This window comes from Natator depressus, chromosome 4 (assembly GCF_965152275.1).
Source record: "Natator depressus isolate rNatDep1 chromosome 4, rNatDep2.hap1, whole genome shotgun sequence".
Lineage (NCBI taxonomy): Eukaryota > Metazoa > Chordata > Testudines > Cheloniidae > Natator > Natator depressus.
This window is the reverse complement of record NC_134237.1, coordinates 17,404,398-17,422,286: the sequence shown is the minus strand read 5'-3', so window position 1 is coordinate 17,422,286 and position 17,889 is coordinate 17,404,398. Positions and strand designations below refer to the sequence as shown.

The window sequence follows — 17,889 nt, the reverse complement described above, 5'->3', positions numbered from 1 at the left end:
GCGGTACCGGGGGGTTGGGGTCTGTTTCGGCAAGCGGCTGCTTAGCTCGTCTATGAGAAAAAAAAGAAACAGCTGCCCTTTGCTTTCAGTCAGTGAGTGAGAGAGAGGCGGGGGAGGGAGGAGGGTCTGAACTTACAAGACAGTGCGCTGACACACTCTCAGCCCCCCAAAAACCCACTCTCTCTCCCCCGCCCCCATTTGAAAAGCACGTTGCAGCCACTTGAATGCTGGGATAGCTGCCAACAATGCACCGCTCCCAATGCAGCTGCAAATGTGGCCACGAGACGGTGCGCTGGCAGCTGGCAGTGTGGACAGACTGCTGCTCTTTCCCGACTCAGCTGTACGAAGGCGGGTTTAACTCACAGCACTGTACATCTGTAAGTGTAGCCAAGGCCTTAGCAATTGATATTGCTCTGGACTTGACAGTTGAGTTTTGGACTATTTAGTCTAGTGAATTTAGAGTTTACATTTTCTTTTTCTCAGGAACGTAAACCTGTTTATGTCAACACCACATTGTAAGAACAGAAGGTTATTATTTACTTCCTGGAAAAACAAAAGACGTCTGATTGGTAATAATAATGGTGAATTGTACCTCTCTAGTGGATTTCTTAGGACCAGATTATGTGACATCCTGACTCACTCTGGGTCCAATTCCATTGTCAGTTACATTAATGTAAATCTGGAGTAAAACCATTAATTTCAATGGAAGTACTCTACATTTACACTGGTGTAACAGAGAGCAGAACTTGGCCCACTGACTCGTGCCTTAGTCCATGAATAATCAACTCCATTAACTGCAATGAAACTACTCCGTGTCAGGCAGTGGTTCTGAGCCAGAGGTCCAGGGCCCTCTGGGGAGCTGCAAGCAGGTTTCAGGGGGTCCACCAAGCATGGCTGGTGTTTAGGCTCACTAGGGCCCAGTGCAGAAAGCCAAAGCCTGCTGCACAGGACTGCAGCCCGGGGTCCTGGGCCCCACCACCCGGGGCTGAAGCCGAAGCCTGAGCAACTTAGCTTCATGGTGCCCCCAGTGGCATGGGGCCCCAAGCGATTGTCCTGCTTGCTGCCCCCTAATGCCGGCCCTGGCTTTTATATGCAAAAAAACAGTGGTTATGGCACCGGTGGGGCCGTGGAGGTTTTATAGCCTGTTGGGGGGCCTCAGAAAAAAAAAGGTTGAGCCCCCCTGGTGTAAGGAACAATTCTGTGTGCGTAAAGGTACAACAATCGCTGGCCTTTAACTGCACAGCACGGGACCAAAGCTCAGAGTTAAGGACATACACACATACAATCGTGCTCGGAGTTTGCAGAAAAGGGAGGTTCACTTATTTTGCACAAGTAATCATCAGAGCTGGCCGAAAGATTTCAAGTAACTGCTTTTCTTCCTTGTGAAATGGCTGACGTTTTAAACCACATTTTTTTGCAAAAAACGGTCGCCATGACTGAATTCTTTAACTTTTTGCTAAAACTTTTTGTGTTTTTTTTTTAAATTGAAATTTTAATTGCACTTTTTTGTTGAAATGTGTCATGACACACTTCATTTGCTGAAACCTAAATTGTTGATAAATAAAAAGCTTCTGTCAACATTTTGATAACCATCTTGACAAACAAACAAAAAAACCCCACAAAAATAAAAATGGGATCCATTTTGATCCTGGCAAAACAAAAACAACTTTGAAATGTTTTCTTTATTTTAATTTTGGACCAGGTCTAACAATAATGTTGCCTCAGCTACAGCTGCATTTCTGGTGCCACTGTTTTGCAGTGATGAAAGCGAGATATTGTGAGATCAGCATGTATGGGGGTAAATTTGGGTTTAAAATAAGAGGCGCCCTGTCTGAGGAGGCCTAGTTCAGAGGGATACTCGTGCTTAAAGTGGCCTGAAAAAAGTTTGGGTGGGTGGGTGGGTGGGTGTCTGTCATAATCTGGGAGCAGCAACTTTGGTAAGACAGCAAAGAGTTCCCCTCAATGACCCACCCTGTTTTTTATAATTGTGCTTTTTGCCAGGTCTGTGTGTGACCCCTTGCAACCTTCCCCCCACAGTTTTAAGCACCGAGGGATGCTGAGCCAGGGCTCCCTTTGCCTGTCAGTCTGAGGATAAATTGCCTCTCATTCTCCCGTGCCGAGCCCTTGTGGGACACCGCGCATTACCCTGCTAAGCAGGCTTGCCTGTGGCACCTTTAAATTCTCTTGCCAGCCCCTCATTTTGTTTTGTCTTCAGACTATTCAGCTCTTCTTGGCCTGTTCTCCATCTTATGGCGCATTATCTTCTGTCTGTCTCTCTCCTCACCTCTTGTGCCTCTTTGCTGCTCCTCTCTCTGTTGAATCATTCCACATGGCTTGCCAGCTCCTTTGTCACATTATACTCTTTCTGCCATTCACTCCTCCTATCTAGGGTTGCCGGGCATCCGGTTTTTGACTGGAACACCCGGTTGAAAAGGGACCTGGTGGATCTGGTCAGCACTGCCGACCAGGCCGTTAAATGTCTGGTCGGTGGCGCACCGGGGCAGGCAGGCTCCCATCCCTACCCAGATCCGTGGCGACATGTCCCTCCAGCTGGGGGGTAGCCATGGGGGCTCCGCATGCTGCCCCTGCCCCAGGTGCTGGCTCCGCAGTTCCCACTGGCCAGGAACCATGGCCAATGGGAGCTGCAAGGGCAGCACCTGAGGATGGGGGCAGCACATGGAGACCCCATGGCCGCGCCTCCGCCTTGGAGCTGGACATGGTGGCTGCTTCTGGGAGCTGCCTGCGGTAAGCGCTGCCTGGAGCCTGTATCCCTCACCCCCTCCCGCTCCCCAACCCCCTGCTCTAGCTCGGAACCCCCTCCCGCGCCCCAACCCGCTGACCCAGCCCAGAGCCCCCTCCCACACACAAACTCCCTCCCATAGCCCGCACCGCGTCCCACACTCTAACCCCCTGCCCCAGCCCTGAGCCCCTCCCACACTCTGAACCCTTCAGCCCCACCCCCCAGCCTGGAGCCCCCTCCTGCACCCCAAACCCCTCATCCCCAGACACATACTAGAGCCCCCACTCCTAGCTGGAGCCCTCACCCACTTCTGCACCCCAACCCCTGCCCCAGCCTGGTGAAAATGAGCGACTGAGCAAGAGTAGGGGAGAGCAAGCGATGGAGGGAGAGGGGATGGAGTGAGTGATGGCGGGGCCTCGGAGAAGGGGCAGGGCAGGGATGGAGCCTTGGGAGAAGGGGCAGGGCAAGGATGTTTGGTTTTCGGCAATTAGAAAGTTGGCAACCCTACTCTTTTCTCTCTCTCACACACACACCTTTTTGCCTCCCTCCTGGCTTAGTTTAGCATTCTGCTTCACTTATCAGCCTGCTCTCCCTTTCTTTTTGCCTCTTGCACTATTCAGCTTTGTTTCCTCCACACCTTTGTGTATGTGTCTTGTACAAACTTGGCTGAACTGTCAGAGCAAGTTGTCACATTTCAGGGCTTTGAAAACTACTTTTCCTCATGAAATTCTGAGGAAGAAATAGATCGGTCATTGTTACAGCTGCTTATAGATTTGGGGGCTTGATTGAAAGTAAACGGGTGCGAACCCCTGGCCTTCATTGGAGTTCCACCTTCAGACACCTGGTCTGTATCTGCCTCTGTTTTATAATTTCTTCTTTACATGTGCCTATAACTGTCTCCAAAATGCCCCGGGGTGGGGACTGAAACCTTCTATGCAGTCTCAGCAAAGGGGTGATTTTCACCGGAAAGTCTGAGGAAAATCCCTCCTCTATTTTTGTATTATGTGAGAATACAAATAATTAAAAATAAAGAAGTGGGCGGACCACAGACATGACTTAGATTGTAAGTTTATCAGGGCATGGATTGTCTTTTTGGTCTGTGTTTGTACAAGGCCTAGCACAGTGGAGCTGTGGTCTGTGACTGGGGACCCTAAGTGCTACCACAAATCAAGTAAAAGATTTTGATGATGATACATTGCCCATTGAAGTCAATGGAAGGCCTCCCATTGACTTGAGTGGGTGTTGGCTAAGGCCCTGCTTGTATAGCCAGGTAGGTAAATTCAGGCCCAGGGTTTGTGACATGATGGGGACTTGGTGCCCAATCAAATCAGCCTAGATACCAGAAGATTTTTAAAAGGCTAAAATCTTCTTGCAGTTACATCTGTGTTACCCACTTAAATGACAGAATTTTCAGTCATAGATTTTGAAGAAAGAAGGAACCATTAGGGTCTGGTCTGACCTGTAACATAGGCCATAGAAACTCTCCCAATAATTCTTGCCCTTCACTTCTGCTTGAGCTAGAGCATATCCTCTAATTTTCTTCTTCCTTTATGGAGGAGTTTGTGCCTTTGCAATCTGAGTGGTGAAAGTGAAAATAAAAACCGTGCCAGTGGCCAACATGCTCAGTGTGCTTCAATATCAAAATATGGACAGACATGAACCTGCATGATAATTCTCCTCTCATTGAATCTCTGCTAATTCCTTAGCATCAAAGTTCTCAGTCCATCCTATTGCTAATCTCAAGTGATTAGCAGACCTAAGGGCATGGGACCGCTGCCAGTGCAAGTTGTGATTTGCTAGGGAAATTAATCATGGCTCAATGTGCCTAGACAGAACTTTCATATGTATTGTAACAGACCTGTAGCCTCTTTGGACCTTTTTTCATGGCTGTCTTCGCTCGGCCGCTGCAGTCGTTTGGTGCTTCATGCAGCAGTGGGGAGAGAACGCCAATATCCCTGCTCCAAAAGCAGCGTTTCCTATGGATGGGGCTCAAGAAGAATCTTCGCTAGCTGTAGGATAATGGTGCATTTGACACAAACATAGTTGGACAGTCCAGCCCAGCTGATATACCTTAATTGCCGTACTGGGACACAGGGCAAATGGTCTTTGGTGCATTTCATAGAGTCAGGCCCCAGTTGCAAAGTTTGCAGCCAAAGCGGAACTTTCCCAAAGTTCCGGGGTGTTCAGACAGAGGATTAGCGCTGTACAGTTTGATCTCCAGTGATTTGATCAATTGTAATTTATGGCTTTAAATACTCTGACTGTCATAGAACCTTGAATCACTAGTCCTTTTCCCCTTGAAACACAAAACAAGCGAGTTATGCATATCTGGAGCTTCCCCTGCTGCGTTCAGCCTTCCCCCGGCCTAGCTGACGTTACCTGTCTTTTCCCCGTAGACAGATTAATGTTGAATGCAATTTTCACTCTGACAGAAAACAGCTGCAATTTTATGGTAATTTTTTTTCCTTCAGCAAAGTCTTTTAATTATTCCTCTTTTAGTCAGCCTGTGCAACTTCCCATTAAAAGCCGACACATCTTCCATGTAGCCTATTGACAGCAGCTGACAAATAGGCAAGGAGAGAGCTGAAACAAAACGACCAAACACTCCACTACTAACATTCTTGTGGAGGAACAGAAAAGCTCCTGACATTTAACAAGCAGTGTTTTGGCCTTACCGCTCATGAGTAATTAATCTTCACACTTTTCTTTCGAGCGGGCTGTTGGAAACATAACCACAAAGGTGGGGAGCAAGGGAGGGAGGAAACAAGCTTTTAAGAATGAAAAATTGTTTACCTTCCTAATGCTTGATTGTTGCTGGCAACTGTTTCTGAGTATTCCGAATAATGATTTGAAAATGTCCTCTGTGTTAATAAAGCAGAACTCTGCACTCGAAGGTAAAATGGAGGGCAGATTGCATTTACTTTAGTTAATGCTGCCATGTCAGCACCATTTTTTTGTGCAAAAACAAATTAAGGTCCAAATGGCTGAATGCAGCTAATATCTGCTGTGATGCTATTTGTTTCAGTTTGGAAAACCAGCTCGATTTTAGACTATTTTTCCCCTGTTGGAGTGAGTTGGTAATCTGCAGAGCGCCTCATCTGCTGCAGTTCTGTTCCAGTGAACTTTCTTTGTCATAATAATGATGATACCTGTCTTTTATATAACGCTTCTTATCCATAGATTCTCTTATCTCCACTTTTACACATGGGGAAACTGAGGCACGGAGTGGGGAAGTGACTTACCCAAGGTCATGCAGAAAGCTAGTGGCAAAGCTGGGACTAAACCAAGAGCTCCTTAATGCTACTCCTGTGCTCTGTCCACTAGGCAGCACGAGCACATATGACTATCAGAAATGAGTAAAAACTCCCGGGTCAGCACCAAGTGAGTAAACTGCCCAATAGCCCGTGAAATATACAGATGTTCTTCTCTATTCAAGAAAATAAATCTCCCAGTAAATAGCTCTGTACAAGGCTTAGAGGAAAGGAGGAATTACAGGAACTGCATGACCGATTTTCTTTTAAAATATATTTTTCATATAATAATGTTATTATTATTTTGTATTACAGTAGCACTTAGAGACCTTGAATGAGCTCAGGGTCCCATCGTGCTAGCCATTGTATATACACATAGCAAGAGTCAGCCCCTGCCCCAAAAAGCTTTTATCATCTAAATAGACTACTAGGACAAACAAAGTTCTATTATTCCCATTTTACAGATGAGGAATCCAGACACAGAGAGATGAAGTGACCTGACCCTAGCCACACAGGGAGTCTGTCGCAGAGACAGAAATTGAACCCAAGTATCCTGAATCCTAGTTCAGTTCAGTAACCATGCAGCTCCCGCTCTGGTCACAGTAATGCTGTTATTCCTGTCCCTTTTTCTCCCTGTAGGTACTATAAGAGTTCAGTAGTGCTAATGTGCTTTGTGATCCCCACCCTGGTGCCCTGGTACATCTGGGAGGAGAGTCTGTGGAATTCCTACTTCCTAGCTTCCATCCTTCGTTACACCGTCTCACTCAATGTCACCTGGCTGGTCAACAGCGCGGCTCACATGTACGGCAATCGACCCTACGACAAGTACATCAGCCCACGGCAGAATGCATTTGTCACTTTAGGAGCCATTGGTGAGTACCAGGCAAAATGTCCCTCTGAAGCTTTAACTTGGGTTACTTTGCACTTTGCCGAGCTCTAGCTAGCAATGGGATTTCCTTTCACTGCAAACAGAGCAGCCACTAGAATCATGCACATAGGATAGTCAGCAATCCATTCCTTGAGTGCTTAATCCTGGCCAGGATTTAGGCAGTCTGTCTGCAGTAATCTTGTGCAGCACAGTGTGTGAGCCAGACAGCAGGCCATGAGCGTCTTGCATCCTAAGTAAAGATTCCTTGTGTGTTTTATTACACTGACCTGAGCCCTGTCTCTCTTCTCTCACAAGGGCCGCTCAACTAAATCCATGTCACCAGCAGGCTAGGCACTCCCATGGCACTCAGTTATGAAACAATTATTACAGTCTTGGAGGGAGAAGTGGGATGAAATTCAGCCAAAGCTTACAAGCAGCAAAGCCCCAAAACCGTTGTGGCCACTATATAAAGCCACTGCTTCTGGCCAAGATTTTCAAAAATGTGTGCCTCAACTTAGGTGCCTACAGAGAAGATTCTTAAAGGCACAAAGGGCAGTTAGGCTCCCAGCACTTATGGGAGTAGGGTGTTTAACTGCCCTTTGTGCCTATGAAAATCTCCCCTAGTTCATGTATGTAGGTGCCTAAGTAATTGGGCTGATTTCAAGAAATACTGAGCACCCAGGAACATCTGGCCATCCCAGTGGGAGCTGTTGGGTATGCTGCACTTTTGAAAATCAGACCATGTATTTGGGGTGGGATTTTCAAAAGCCTAACTTTGTTTCCATGGAAGCCTATTGTATTCCAGGTGGTTCGTAAACCACGCTCATCACCGTCGTATCTGAGCGCCTTTCAGTCATGCATTAAGCAACATCACTACACATCTGGCATATATTGTTTGTCCTCTCATCCTCTCCCCAGAGGGAGAAGTGTGTGCAGTGCAGTGTCTTGTTTTGGTAGGGTGCGTTTTATATCACTGTTGCTATGTTTTTTTTATATTAGAGAAGACAAGGCCAGAGAAATGTGCCTTGCATTTGGAGAGGAAAATGAGGTTTGCTACGGCCCCTAGTTCCTTGCGGGAGTTCATTCCATCGTCTTGGCCTGGCCCCCAGAGAAAGTTGTGTCTCCTGGACTGATGAGCTTTAACCTTATTGTTGAGAGTTCCGTGGTGCCAGAGGAGCGTAGTTGTTGACCACAGTCTTCATCCCAGAACTTTAGATACCCTGGGCCTGAGACCTTGAACTTAATTTGCAAATCTCTGGGAAGATAGCATAGAGAGTGGAGGACAGGTTTGATATGTTCATGGTTTTGTAGTCCGTGTTGCTGAGGAGATGTGCTACAGTGTTCTGAACTAGCTGGAGTTTCCTAAGCGCTGAAGGCTTCATGCCCAGGTATATTGCATTGCTGTAATCCAGCCAAGAGAGGACGAAGGCATAAATAACTGAGGGCAGGTCTTCATCTGCCAACATGGGACAGAGTTTCCTAGCCAAGGAGAGATGGTAAAAAGAGTTACTCATGGATGCTGCTAGGTGAGAGTTCAGTGTCTCCAAGGAACCCAAGAATACTCCTAGACTACGGACCTAGCTGACCAATTGTGGGAGTTTATCTTCAACCAATGAAGACTGCACCATAGCTGCAAGCTCTTCAAGATACTTTCCTCTGCCCACTAGCATCACCTCTGTCTTGCTCGGGGTCAGCTTCAGCTAGCTGTTCTTCACCCATGAGCTGATCTTATCCAAGCACTAGGCCCTCTTGGTGGTAGTGCTGTGGTCATGTGTGAATATGATTGCATGTAGATGTTGAAAAGGACTGGAGAGAGAACTGATCCTTGTGGAACTCCACACGTGAGTAGTCTGGTAGTAGAGGTGCAGTTTCCCTGCACTACTTGTTGGATGCACCCCTCCAGGAAGGGCTTAAGACATTTTAGCATGTTACCCTGGATCCCTGCCATCTCTCTCAGGTGAGACAACAGAATCTCAGTCAACATTGTGGCATGCTGCCAAGAGATCCAGAAGGATGAGAATGGATGTCTCTCCTCTATCCGCTGGCAGGAGGAGATCGTCCAACGGTGCCACTAGGGCCGTTTTGGTTTTGTCCTGGCCTGAATCCAGAATGAGATGGTCTAGGTCATGTTGGCTTCAGTTACATGAGCTTGTAGTTCACCTTTTGCTAGCTTGTCTATGAGCTTGGAATGAGAGGTCTGACAGTGGATGGTAGTTGGCTAGGACCGAAGCATTTAGGGTGGGTTACTTCAGCAATGGTCGGGCTAGTGTGTGTTTGAAGGAGGAAGGGAAGTTTCCTTCTGTGAATGAGGCATTGATCATTTCAGTCAGGAGTGGCACCAGTTGTTCAAGACTCTTTCACAAGTCAGGAAGGGCATGGGCTGGATTCACGGCTCTTGGCTGAGACTCCTTTAAGGTGTCAAGAACTTCTTGATGAATGAACTCTGGGAATGCAGGTGGGCTGTTTGGTTGGTGGGTGGAGGTGGAGTAGATTCCAGCTGTTTGAGCAGGCTTCCTAACGCTGCGTGATGTTTTCAGTGAAGTAGGACGATAGATCTTCACAGCACTTGGTGCTCTGCTGCACAGCAGGTTGTCTTCATTCAGGATTAATGAAGCTGTTTACCATCCTGGATAACTGCTTGGAGAGGGATTTGGCAGCCACAGTGGAGGCTGATAGGAAGATTCTCTTGGCTTGTAATATAGCCTCGGCCTAGGCTTTGAGGAATCTATGTTTCATCCTCTCTAAATCAGCCTTTGTTTTCTTCTATTGGTGCTCAAATTTCCATCCCTCTCTCTTCACCCAGCACAAGGCGTCAGTAGCCACGGAGATCTGTGTGAGCAATGTGGAGGAAGGGGCTGTGTGGGGGCCAGTGTGTCAGTGGCTGATTGTAGAAAGGTAACAAGGTTCTCAACCCTTCGTCCTGTGGATGGAGTGCTATTGTCCTTTGTCAGGCTTTGGAACTGGTTGGAGTCCATGAGTCTTTGTGGTTGAATCAGGATCATTGGACCTTCTTGTTGCCTGGGTGCTGGAAGGTCTCTGACCACTGCCTTCATGAGGTGATCATCTGTCTAAGACAGTGGCTGTGTTGTGATGTTCTCCATTTTGACATCTAGGCCAAAAAATAGGTCCAAGGTGTGACCAGCGCATGGGTTGGATCAGGGGTGACCAGTTCAAGTCCTAGGGTGGCAAGTGAGGAGATGAGTTAGGGGGCTTTGGCATCTGTGGCTTAGTCGAATGTGTGTGTTGAAATCTCCCAGGATGACAAGTCAGCAGCATTTCACCACCATCACTGACAAGGGGTCGGTGAGCTCCTTTGTGAATCATTTAATCTGTGGTGGTTTGTAAATGAGCATAAAACCTATGTTAGCTTTGGGTCTGGTTTCGACTGCCAGATGCATCAATTCAAATGAAGTTGTCTTACGTGAGGCACATCTCTTGCGTTGGATGTTTACTGAGAAGATGAATGCAGGGCCGTCTGCCGCCTTGTTTTGTCTAGGTCTGTGATGTACCTGGTATCCTGAGGGAATGAGGTGCGCGAGCACAGGGCTTGCTGAATCCAGTCAGGTCTTGGGGATGTAGACTATATTGGGTGCTTTGTCACTGATGAGGTTGTATATTGTTTGTTGTTTGTTAGCGGAAAATCTTGTATTGTTCATCATCAGCTTTAGTTTGTATTGCCTGCTTCTGGTCCCTGCCTCGATAAGGGTCTTGTACAGTGTGTAGGCATTAAATGTCTGAAATCGGGTTTCTTTTTTCCGTTTCCTTGGACAGTTCTTCCCAATTAGAACAGTAATAGGTGGTAATGTAGAGGTTGCTACGGGTTGGGAAGTTGTTACAGATTCCACCCTTAGATGCTAAGTATGGATTTAGGCTCCTATGAGGTACCTACTTCGGACCATCTTAGCTTCTGTATTCATCATACATAACTGAACCTGACTTCTGCTCTTCCCACTATCCGTGCTTCTGAGCTTGTGATAGTCTATCTCCTCCTCCTCCCCTTTTAATCACAATAATTTTGCCTACTGGACGGCACACATCTGTGTCCCAAAACCAAAGCTCTGGCCTGCTACTCTAACCAATAAAAACAGGTATTTCCCACTTCCCGGGGCTAACCCAGCATTAATTGAAGCCTCATACCATATGATTACCCTCTTCCCTTATTATTTGAATAGACTAGTATAGTGGCTATTTTGACAGTCAATCGCGCTGTTGCCACACGTAAATACTGCATGAATGTCAGACACCCTTGAATGCAAATGTCAGGGCCTGGGCACATTCCCCTTGAACAAGTGCTGCAATGAAATGAATAGGAAGGGTTATTAGCTGCCACAGGGGATGTTCAGTGTTTTCTGTAATAGAAAGGAAGTCAGGGAGCTTATCTTTGCTCTCACCTCCGCCTGACTCCTCAACTCTCTCCCACTGCAGGTTTTCTCGGCTCCCTGCTGCTGCATAGTTTTTTAACCCTCTCTCTTATAACTGTCTTAAGAGTTCTACCAGCGTATGACTCAAGCCCTGTTAGGAAAGAACTGCTATGCTTCTCTCTGTTACCTTAACTGAAACATCCGTTCAGCAGCGAGCTGTTTGATGGGGAACCTGAGCTATTGTCCTCAGAATGCTAAACTTCTTCTTTTGGGTTCACAGAATGATAGAAGATTAGGGTTGGAAGAGACCTCAGAAGGTCACCTAGTCCAACCCTCAATGCTCTGATTCAGATACATGTGTGGGGCTCTGGCTGATGGCAGCATGTCCTGTCTAATAGCTGGGCTGGATGCTGCCAAAGCTTGTCAGGAATGGGAGACTGGAACCAATACTGAAACCAGTTTAGCTTATAGCGTGTGTGAGACAAAAAACCTTGCGCCGCCCTGCAATAGAGGCATGGTTGAGCCTCAAGTCTCAGTTGAGCTGAAAAGAGATTTGTTTTGCCTACACTAGCAGTCAAGCTGTTTTCAACAGTGGGGCCTTCTGGTTCATTTGTGACAGCCTTGGAATAGGCCAATTTTGTGATAGGGCCGAAAGGGAACTTCTTCCATAGTTCTCATCCAGGGGTGTCCTTGTAAAATCACGTTGGATCACTCCTGTCACGGGGGGCACCTCCCTGTGGCCACAGCTGGGGATTAGCTCATGACCAATCTGACGCCCCCCTCCTTCAGTTTCTCGCCCCATTGTCTCATTCTCTTCTCTCTCTCTGGAGTCAGGTTACTGCCCCTCCATCCCTCAGGGTGCTCTCTCTTCATGGCTTGGTCCTCTGGCCAGGTCACTGTAGTCTTTCCCTTCCGGGGTCTCAAAGTCCTACTGGACAAACTGACTCAAGCAGTCTTCTGCTCCACTGCCCAGTCTGTGCCACTTCCCCAGTGGCTGGTAGGGGAACCCAGGCCTGCCCCCTACTCTGGGTTCCAGCCCAGGGACTTCTACAACCAATGGGCAAGGTCTGCACTGTCCCAGACCTTGCTGCTGTTTCCCTTAGCTGCTTCCTACTTCACCTCTTTCCAGCTCCTTCTCTACCCTCATCTGGGTACTCCCTTCCCAGGGCTTCTAATCCCCCCTCTCCCTCTCTAAGCCCAGAAAGTTACTGCAGCCCCCTTCTTATTCTCTAATTCCTGGATTTAGAGCAGTTTAGCCTGCCTCTTGCTCAGCTGGGCTTAATCATCAACTAAAAGTTTCATAGATTCATAGATATTAAGGTCAGAAGGGACCATTAGGATCATCTCGTCTGACCTCCTGCACAATGCAGGCCACAAAATCTCACCCACACACTCCTGCGAAAAACCTCTCACCTATGCCTGAGCTATTGAAGTCCTTGAATCGTGGTTTAAAGACTTCAAGGAGCAGAGAATCCTCCAGAAAGTGACCCGTGCCCTATGCTACAGAGGAAGGCAAAAAACCTCCAGGGCCTCTTCCAATCTGCCCTGGAGGAAAATTCCTTCCCGACCCCAAATATGGCGATCAGGTGAACCCTGAGCATATGGGCAAGATTCACCAGCCAGATACCCAGGAAAGAATTCTCTGTAGTAACTCAGATCCCACCCCATCTCACATCCCATCACAGGCCATTGGGCCTATTTACCATGAATATTTAAAGATTAATTAATTGCCAAAATCATGTTATCCCATCATACCATCTCCTCCATAAACTTATAGAGTTTAATCTTAAAGCCAGATAGGTCTTTTGCCCCCACTGCTTCCCTTGGAAGGCTGTTCCAAAAGTTCACTCCTCTGATGGTTAGAAACCTTCGTCTAATTTCAAGTCAAAACTTCCTAATGACCAGTTTCTATCCATTTGTTCTTGTGTCCACATTGGTACTGAGCTTAAGTAATTCCTCTCCCTCTCCAGTATTTATCCCTCTGATATATTTATAGAGAGCAATCATATCTCCCCTCAACCTTCTTTTAGTTAGGCTAAACAAGCCAAGCTCCTTGAGTCTCCTTTCATAAGACAGGTTTTCCATTCCTCAGATCATCCCAGTAGCCCTTCTCTGTACCTGTTCCAGTTTGAATTCATCCTTCTTAAACATGGGAGACCAGAACTGCACACAGTATTACAGATGAGGTCTCAACAGTGCCTTGTATAACGGTACTAACACCTCCTTATCTCTACTGGAAATAGAATCATAGAATATCAGGGTTGGAAGGGACCTCACGAGGTCACCTAGTCCAACCCCCTGCTCAAAGCAGGACCGATCCCCGACTAAATCATCCCAGCCAGGGCTTTGTCAAGCCTGACCTTAAAAACTTCTAGGGAAGGAGATTCCACCACCTCCCTAGGTAACGCAATACCTCGCCTGATGCATCCCAGGACCGCATTAGCTTTTTTCATGGCCATATCACATTGGTGGCTCATAGTCAACCTATGATCAACCAATACTCCAAGGTCCTTCTCCTCCTCCGTTACTTCTAATTGATGCGTCCCCAGCTTATAACTGAAATTCTTGTTATTAATCCCTAAATGCATAACCTTACACTTCTCACTATTAAATTTCATCCTATTACTATTACTCCAGTTTACAAGGTCATCCAAATCTTCCTGTATGATATCCCAGTCTCTCTCTAAATTAGCAATACCTCCCAGCTTTGTATCATCCGCAAACTTTATTAGAACACTCCCACTTTTTGTCAGTAATAAAAAGATTAAATAAGATTGGTCCCAAAACTGATCCCTGAGGAACTCCACTGGTAACCTCCCTCTAGCCTGACAGTTCACCTTTCAGTGGGACCTGCTGTAGTCTCCCTGTTCACCATTTCCTTATCCACCTTTCAGTTTTCATACTGATCCCCATCTTTTCCAATTTAACTAATAATTCCCCATGTGGCACGGTATCAAACGCCTTACTGAAATCTAGGTAAATTAGATCCACTGCATTTCCTTTGTCTAAAAAATCTGTTACTTTCTCAAAGAAGGAGATCGGGTTGGTTTGGCACGATCTACCTTTTGTAAAACCATGTTGTATTTTGTCCCATTTACCATTGACCTCAATGTCCTTAACTACTTCAAAATTTTTTCCAAGACCTTGCATACTACAGATGTCAAACTAACAGGCCTGTAGTTACCCGGGTCACTTTTTTTTCCCCTTTCTTAAAAATAGGAACTATGTTCGCAATTCTCCAGTCATACAGTACAACCTCTGAGTTTACAGATTCATTAAAAATTCTTGCTAATGGGCTTGCAATTTCATGTGCCAATTCCTTTAATATTCTTGGATGAAGATTATCTGGGCCCCCCGATTTAGTCCCATTAAGCTGTTCAAGTCTGGCTTCTACCTCAGCTGTGGTAATATCTACCTCCATATCCTCATTCCCATTTGTCATGCTACCATTATCCCTAAGATCCTCTTTAGCCTTATTAAAGACTGAGGCAAAGTATTTGTTTAGATATTGGGCCATGCCTAGATTATCCTTGACCTCCAATCCATCCTCAGTGTTTAGCGGTTCCACTTCTTCTTCTTTGTTTTCTTCTTATTTATATGGCTGTAGAACCGTTTACTATTGGTTTTAATTCCCTTTGCAAGGTCCAACTCTACTTGACTTTTAGCCCTACATGTTCTGACCTCAATAAGGTAGCTTTCTTTGCTGATCCCTCCCATCTTCCACTCCCTGTATGCTTTCTGCTTTTTCTTAATCACCTCTCTGAGATGCTTGCTCATCCAGATTGGTCTACAACTCCTGCCTATAAATTTTTTCCCCTTTCTTGGGATGCAAGCTTCCGATAGCTTCTGCAGCTTTGATTTAAAGTAATCCCAGGCCTCCTCTGCCTTTAGATCCATAAGTTCTTCAGTCCAATCCACTTCCCTAACTAATTTCCTTAATTTTTGAAAGTCAGCGCTTTTGAAATCAAAAACCCTAGTTGCAGATTTATTTTTGTTAATCCTTCCATTCAGTTTGAACTGAATTAGCTCATGATCACTTGAACCAAGGTTGTCCCCTACAACCATTTCTTCTATGAGGTCCTCACTACTCACCAAAACCAAATCTAAAATGGCATCCCCTCTAGTCGGTTCTGCAACTACTTGGTTAAGGAATCCATCAGCTATCACATCTAGGAAAATCTGAGCCCTATTATTATTACTAGTACTCGTCCTCCAGTCTATATCTGGGAAGTTAAAGTCTCCCATGATCACGCAGTTTCCATTAGTATTTACTTCATTAAAAACATTCAGCCCTGACTCTTCTTCTCCAGCCTCCCTGTGCAGCCTGTCTCAGGGTTAATTGCCTCTTCCTCTCTACTCAGACCTTGTGTGAAGTAGGCACCCCAGGCCCTTCTTGTTTTCCATCATGTGGTTTAGCAATAGGGGATTGTTTGTCAAATGTCTTTGCTGCCCCCTCTCAGTGGGGGAAGCAAAACCACAATGCATTTTATTGATGTGATGACCAAGTTTGCTACAGAAACCTTGTATAGATAAAGATGTAGCTTCCTGTGAACTGAATTAAGCTACATCAATGTAAACCAGAGGTGGGCAAACTATCGTCCATGAGCCACATCCAGCCTGGCCCCTGAGCTCCTGGCCGGGGAGGCTAGCCCCTGGCCCCTCCTCTGCTGTTCTCCCTCCCCCGCAGCCATGCTGCCGTGCGGGCACCAGCACTGCAGGCCCCTGCCGCTCTGAGTGGCATGGTAAGGGGGCGGCGGTGGCATGCTCGTGGCGGTGCAGGGGTTGGGTAGGGAGTCCCGGGGGGGCAGTCAGGGGGCAGGGAGCAGTTGGATGGGGCGGAGGTTCTGGGGCGGGGTGGTCAGGGGTCGGGGAACAGGGGGGGTTGGATAGGGTATGGGAGTCCCGGGGGGCCTGTCGGTGGATGGGGGGGTGGATAGGGGTTGGGGGCCAGTCAGGGGACAGGGAGCAGGGGGAGGTTGGATAGCAGGTGGGATCCCGGGGGGGGAGTGGGCGGCTTGGGGCAGGGGGTCCTGAGAGGGAACGGTCAGGGGACAAGGAGCAAGGGGGGTTGGATGGGTCGGGCGTTCTGAGGAGGGCGGGAAGTGGGAGGGGGCGGATGAGGGCGGGGGCCAGGCTGTTCTGGGGAGCACAACCTTCCCTACCTGGCCCTCCATACAGTTTCGCAGCCCGATGTGGCCCTTGGGCCAAAAAGTTTGCCCGCCCCTGATGTAAACCAACTGTAAATTGAGATGAGTATCCACACCGCAGTTTGCCCAGTTTAACTAAATCAATGTAAAACCCAATATTTGTGAAACTAGTACAACTTTTTCAAAAAGGGAAGCCAGAGATAGATAGATGAGGCCACGATCCTGCAACTTTTTCCCTCTGCATTTTAAATCAATGATGCACCTGGTGGGGTTGCACCAGGGTAGAACATGTTACAGAGTCGGGTATCCTCTATCTATCTCCCTAATCTATCTAATCACAAGACGTATGTTGGCCACTGCACTTAAAATCTCTCTTTTTGCTTTTCCAGGTGAAGGCTTCCACAATTACCATCACACCTTTCCATTTGATTATTCAGCCAGCGAGCTTGGCTTGAAATTCAACCCAACCACATGGTTCATTGACTTCATGTTTTGGTTGGGGTTGGTTACTGACCGAAAACAGGCTCCCAAGGAGATGATCTTAGCCCGCAAAGAGAGGACTGGTGATGGCAGTGCTTGAAAATGTAACATTTCTGTGTAAATCGATGCTGTCGTGTGTGTCTGTATGTGTGTGTGTGTGTGCATTTTTTCTTTGGGAAAAATAGTTTTTTCAGATAAAATGGGCTAAATTAATCCCTGGGATAACTCCATTTACTTTAGTGGCTTTATGTCAGGAGTGAATTTCGTCCCAATTTTTTCGTATTAGCTGTTTTATGTCCAAATCCCAGACTATTAAGTGTAAAAATATTGGATATTATTTAATATTAGTGTTAAACATCCTAGATCTTTGATTTTAGTCATTCTAGTTTAAGTCCAGTGTACACTGTAATATGCTTGTTCGTGTTAACCCTGGCAAGATGGAGGAGTTAACTATCCTTTCAAAGTGCGGTCCAGGTGAATGTTTGTTTTGTTTTTACTAGTCAACCAAACATACTTTGAGACATAATTTTTTTTGGGGGGGGGGGGGGGAGCGGCGAGGGGGTTGCGGATAGGGCCTGATATGCTGTTGCAAAAACAAACAGAAAAGAATGTTTAAAAAATCCCCTGTACTGGGGAAAAATCAGTTTTAAAAAAGATGTTTGTCTGGAAATCTGTTTCCTTATTTTTCTTTATCCTGGTTGTAAGACTCTTGCTCCACTGTCGTTGTTTGTATGAAATTCATTTATTGCTAAGCAGGCTTTTGTGTTAAAAGCTACACACTATACAAGCCAAAATACAAACTGATGCCATGCTTAGCTGATTCATTCATTGTCACATAAACATTGTAACTCGTAATGATATACTGCTCAACTACGTCTTAAACCAAAAAAAGCTTCGATTTAAATGTTTGGAGACCTAATTTATATTCTAACAGGTCACAGCCACAGCTGCATGCATATTTTAACTACTTCTGCACAATAGGTGTCTTAATTTTTTCCCAGCTTTCACTATCAGGTCTTTAAAACCTGGCCTTTATCTAGAT

At 46.5% G+C, this 17,889-nt stretch overlaps 1 protein-coding gene across 2 annotated transcripts in view; it reads left to right on the top strand.

Annotated features, from left to right (window-relative positions):
- The window catches only part of SCD5 (stearoyl-CoA desaturase 5), a 93,029-nt gene extending 75,645 nt beyond the window's left edge, over positions 1-17,384 (top strand). For both annotated transcript variants that reach the window (XM_074950502.1, XM_074950501.1), the window contains 2 exons: positions 6,631-6,863; positions 16,757-17,384. In XM_074950502.1, the coding sequence (XP_074806603.1) occupies positions 6,631-6,863; positions 16,757-16,947 (424 nt within the window). In that variant the 3' untranslated portion in view covers positions 16,948-17,384. The remainder of the gene's footprint in view (positions 1-6,630; positions 6,864-16,756) is intronic.
- The last annotated feature ends 505 nt before the right edge of the window (positions 17,385-17,889 follow it).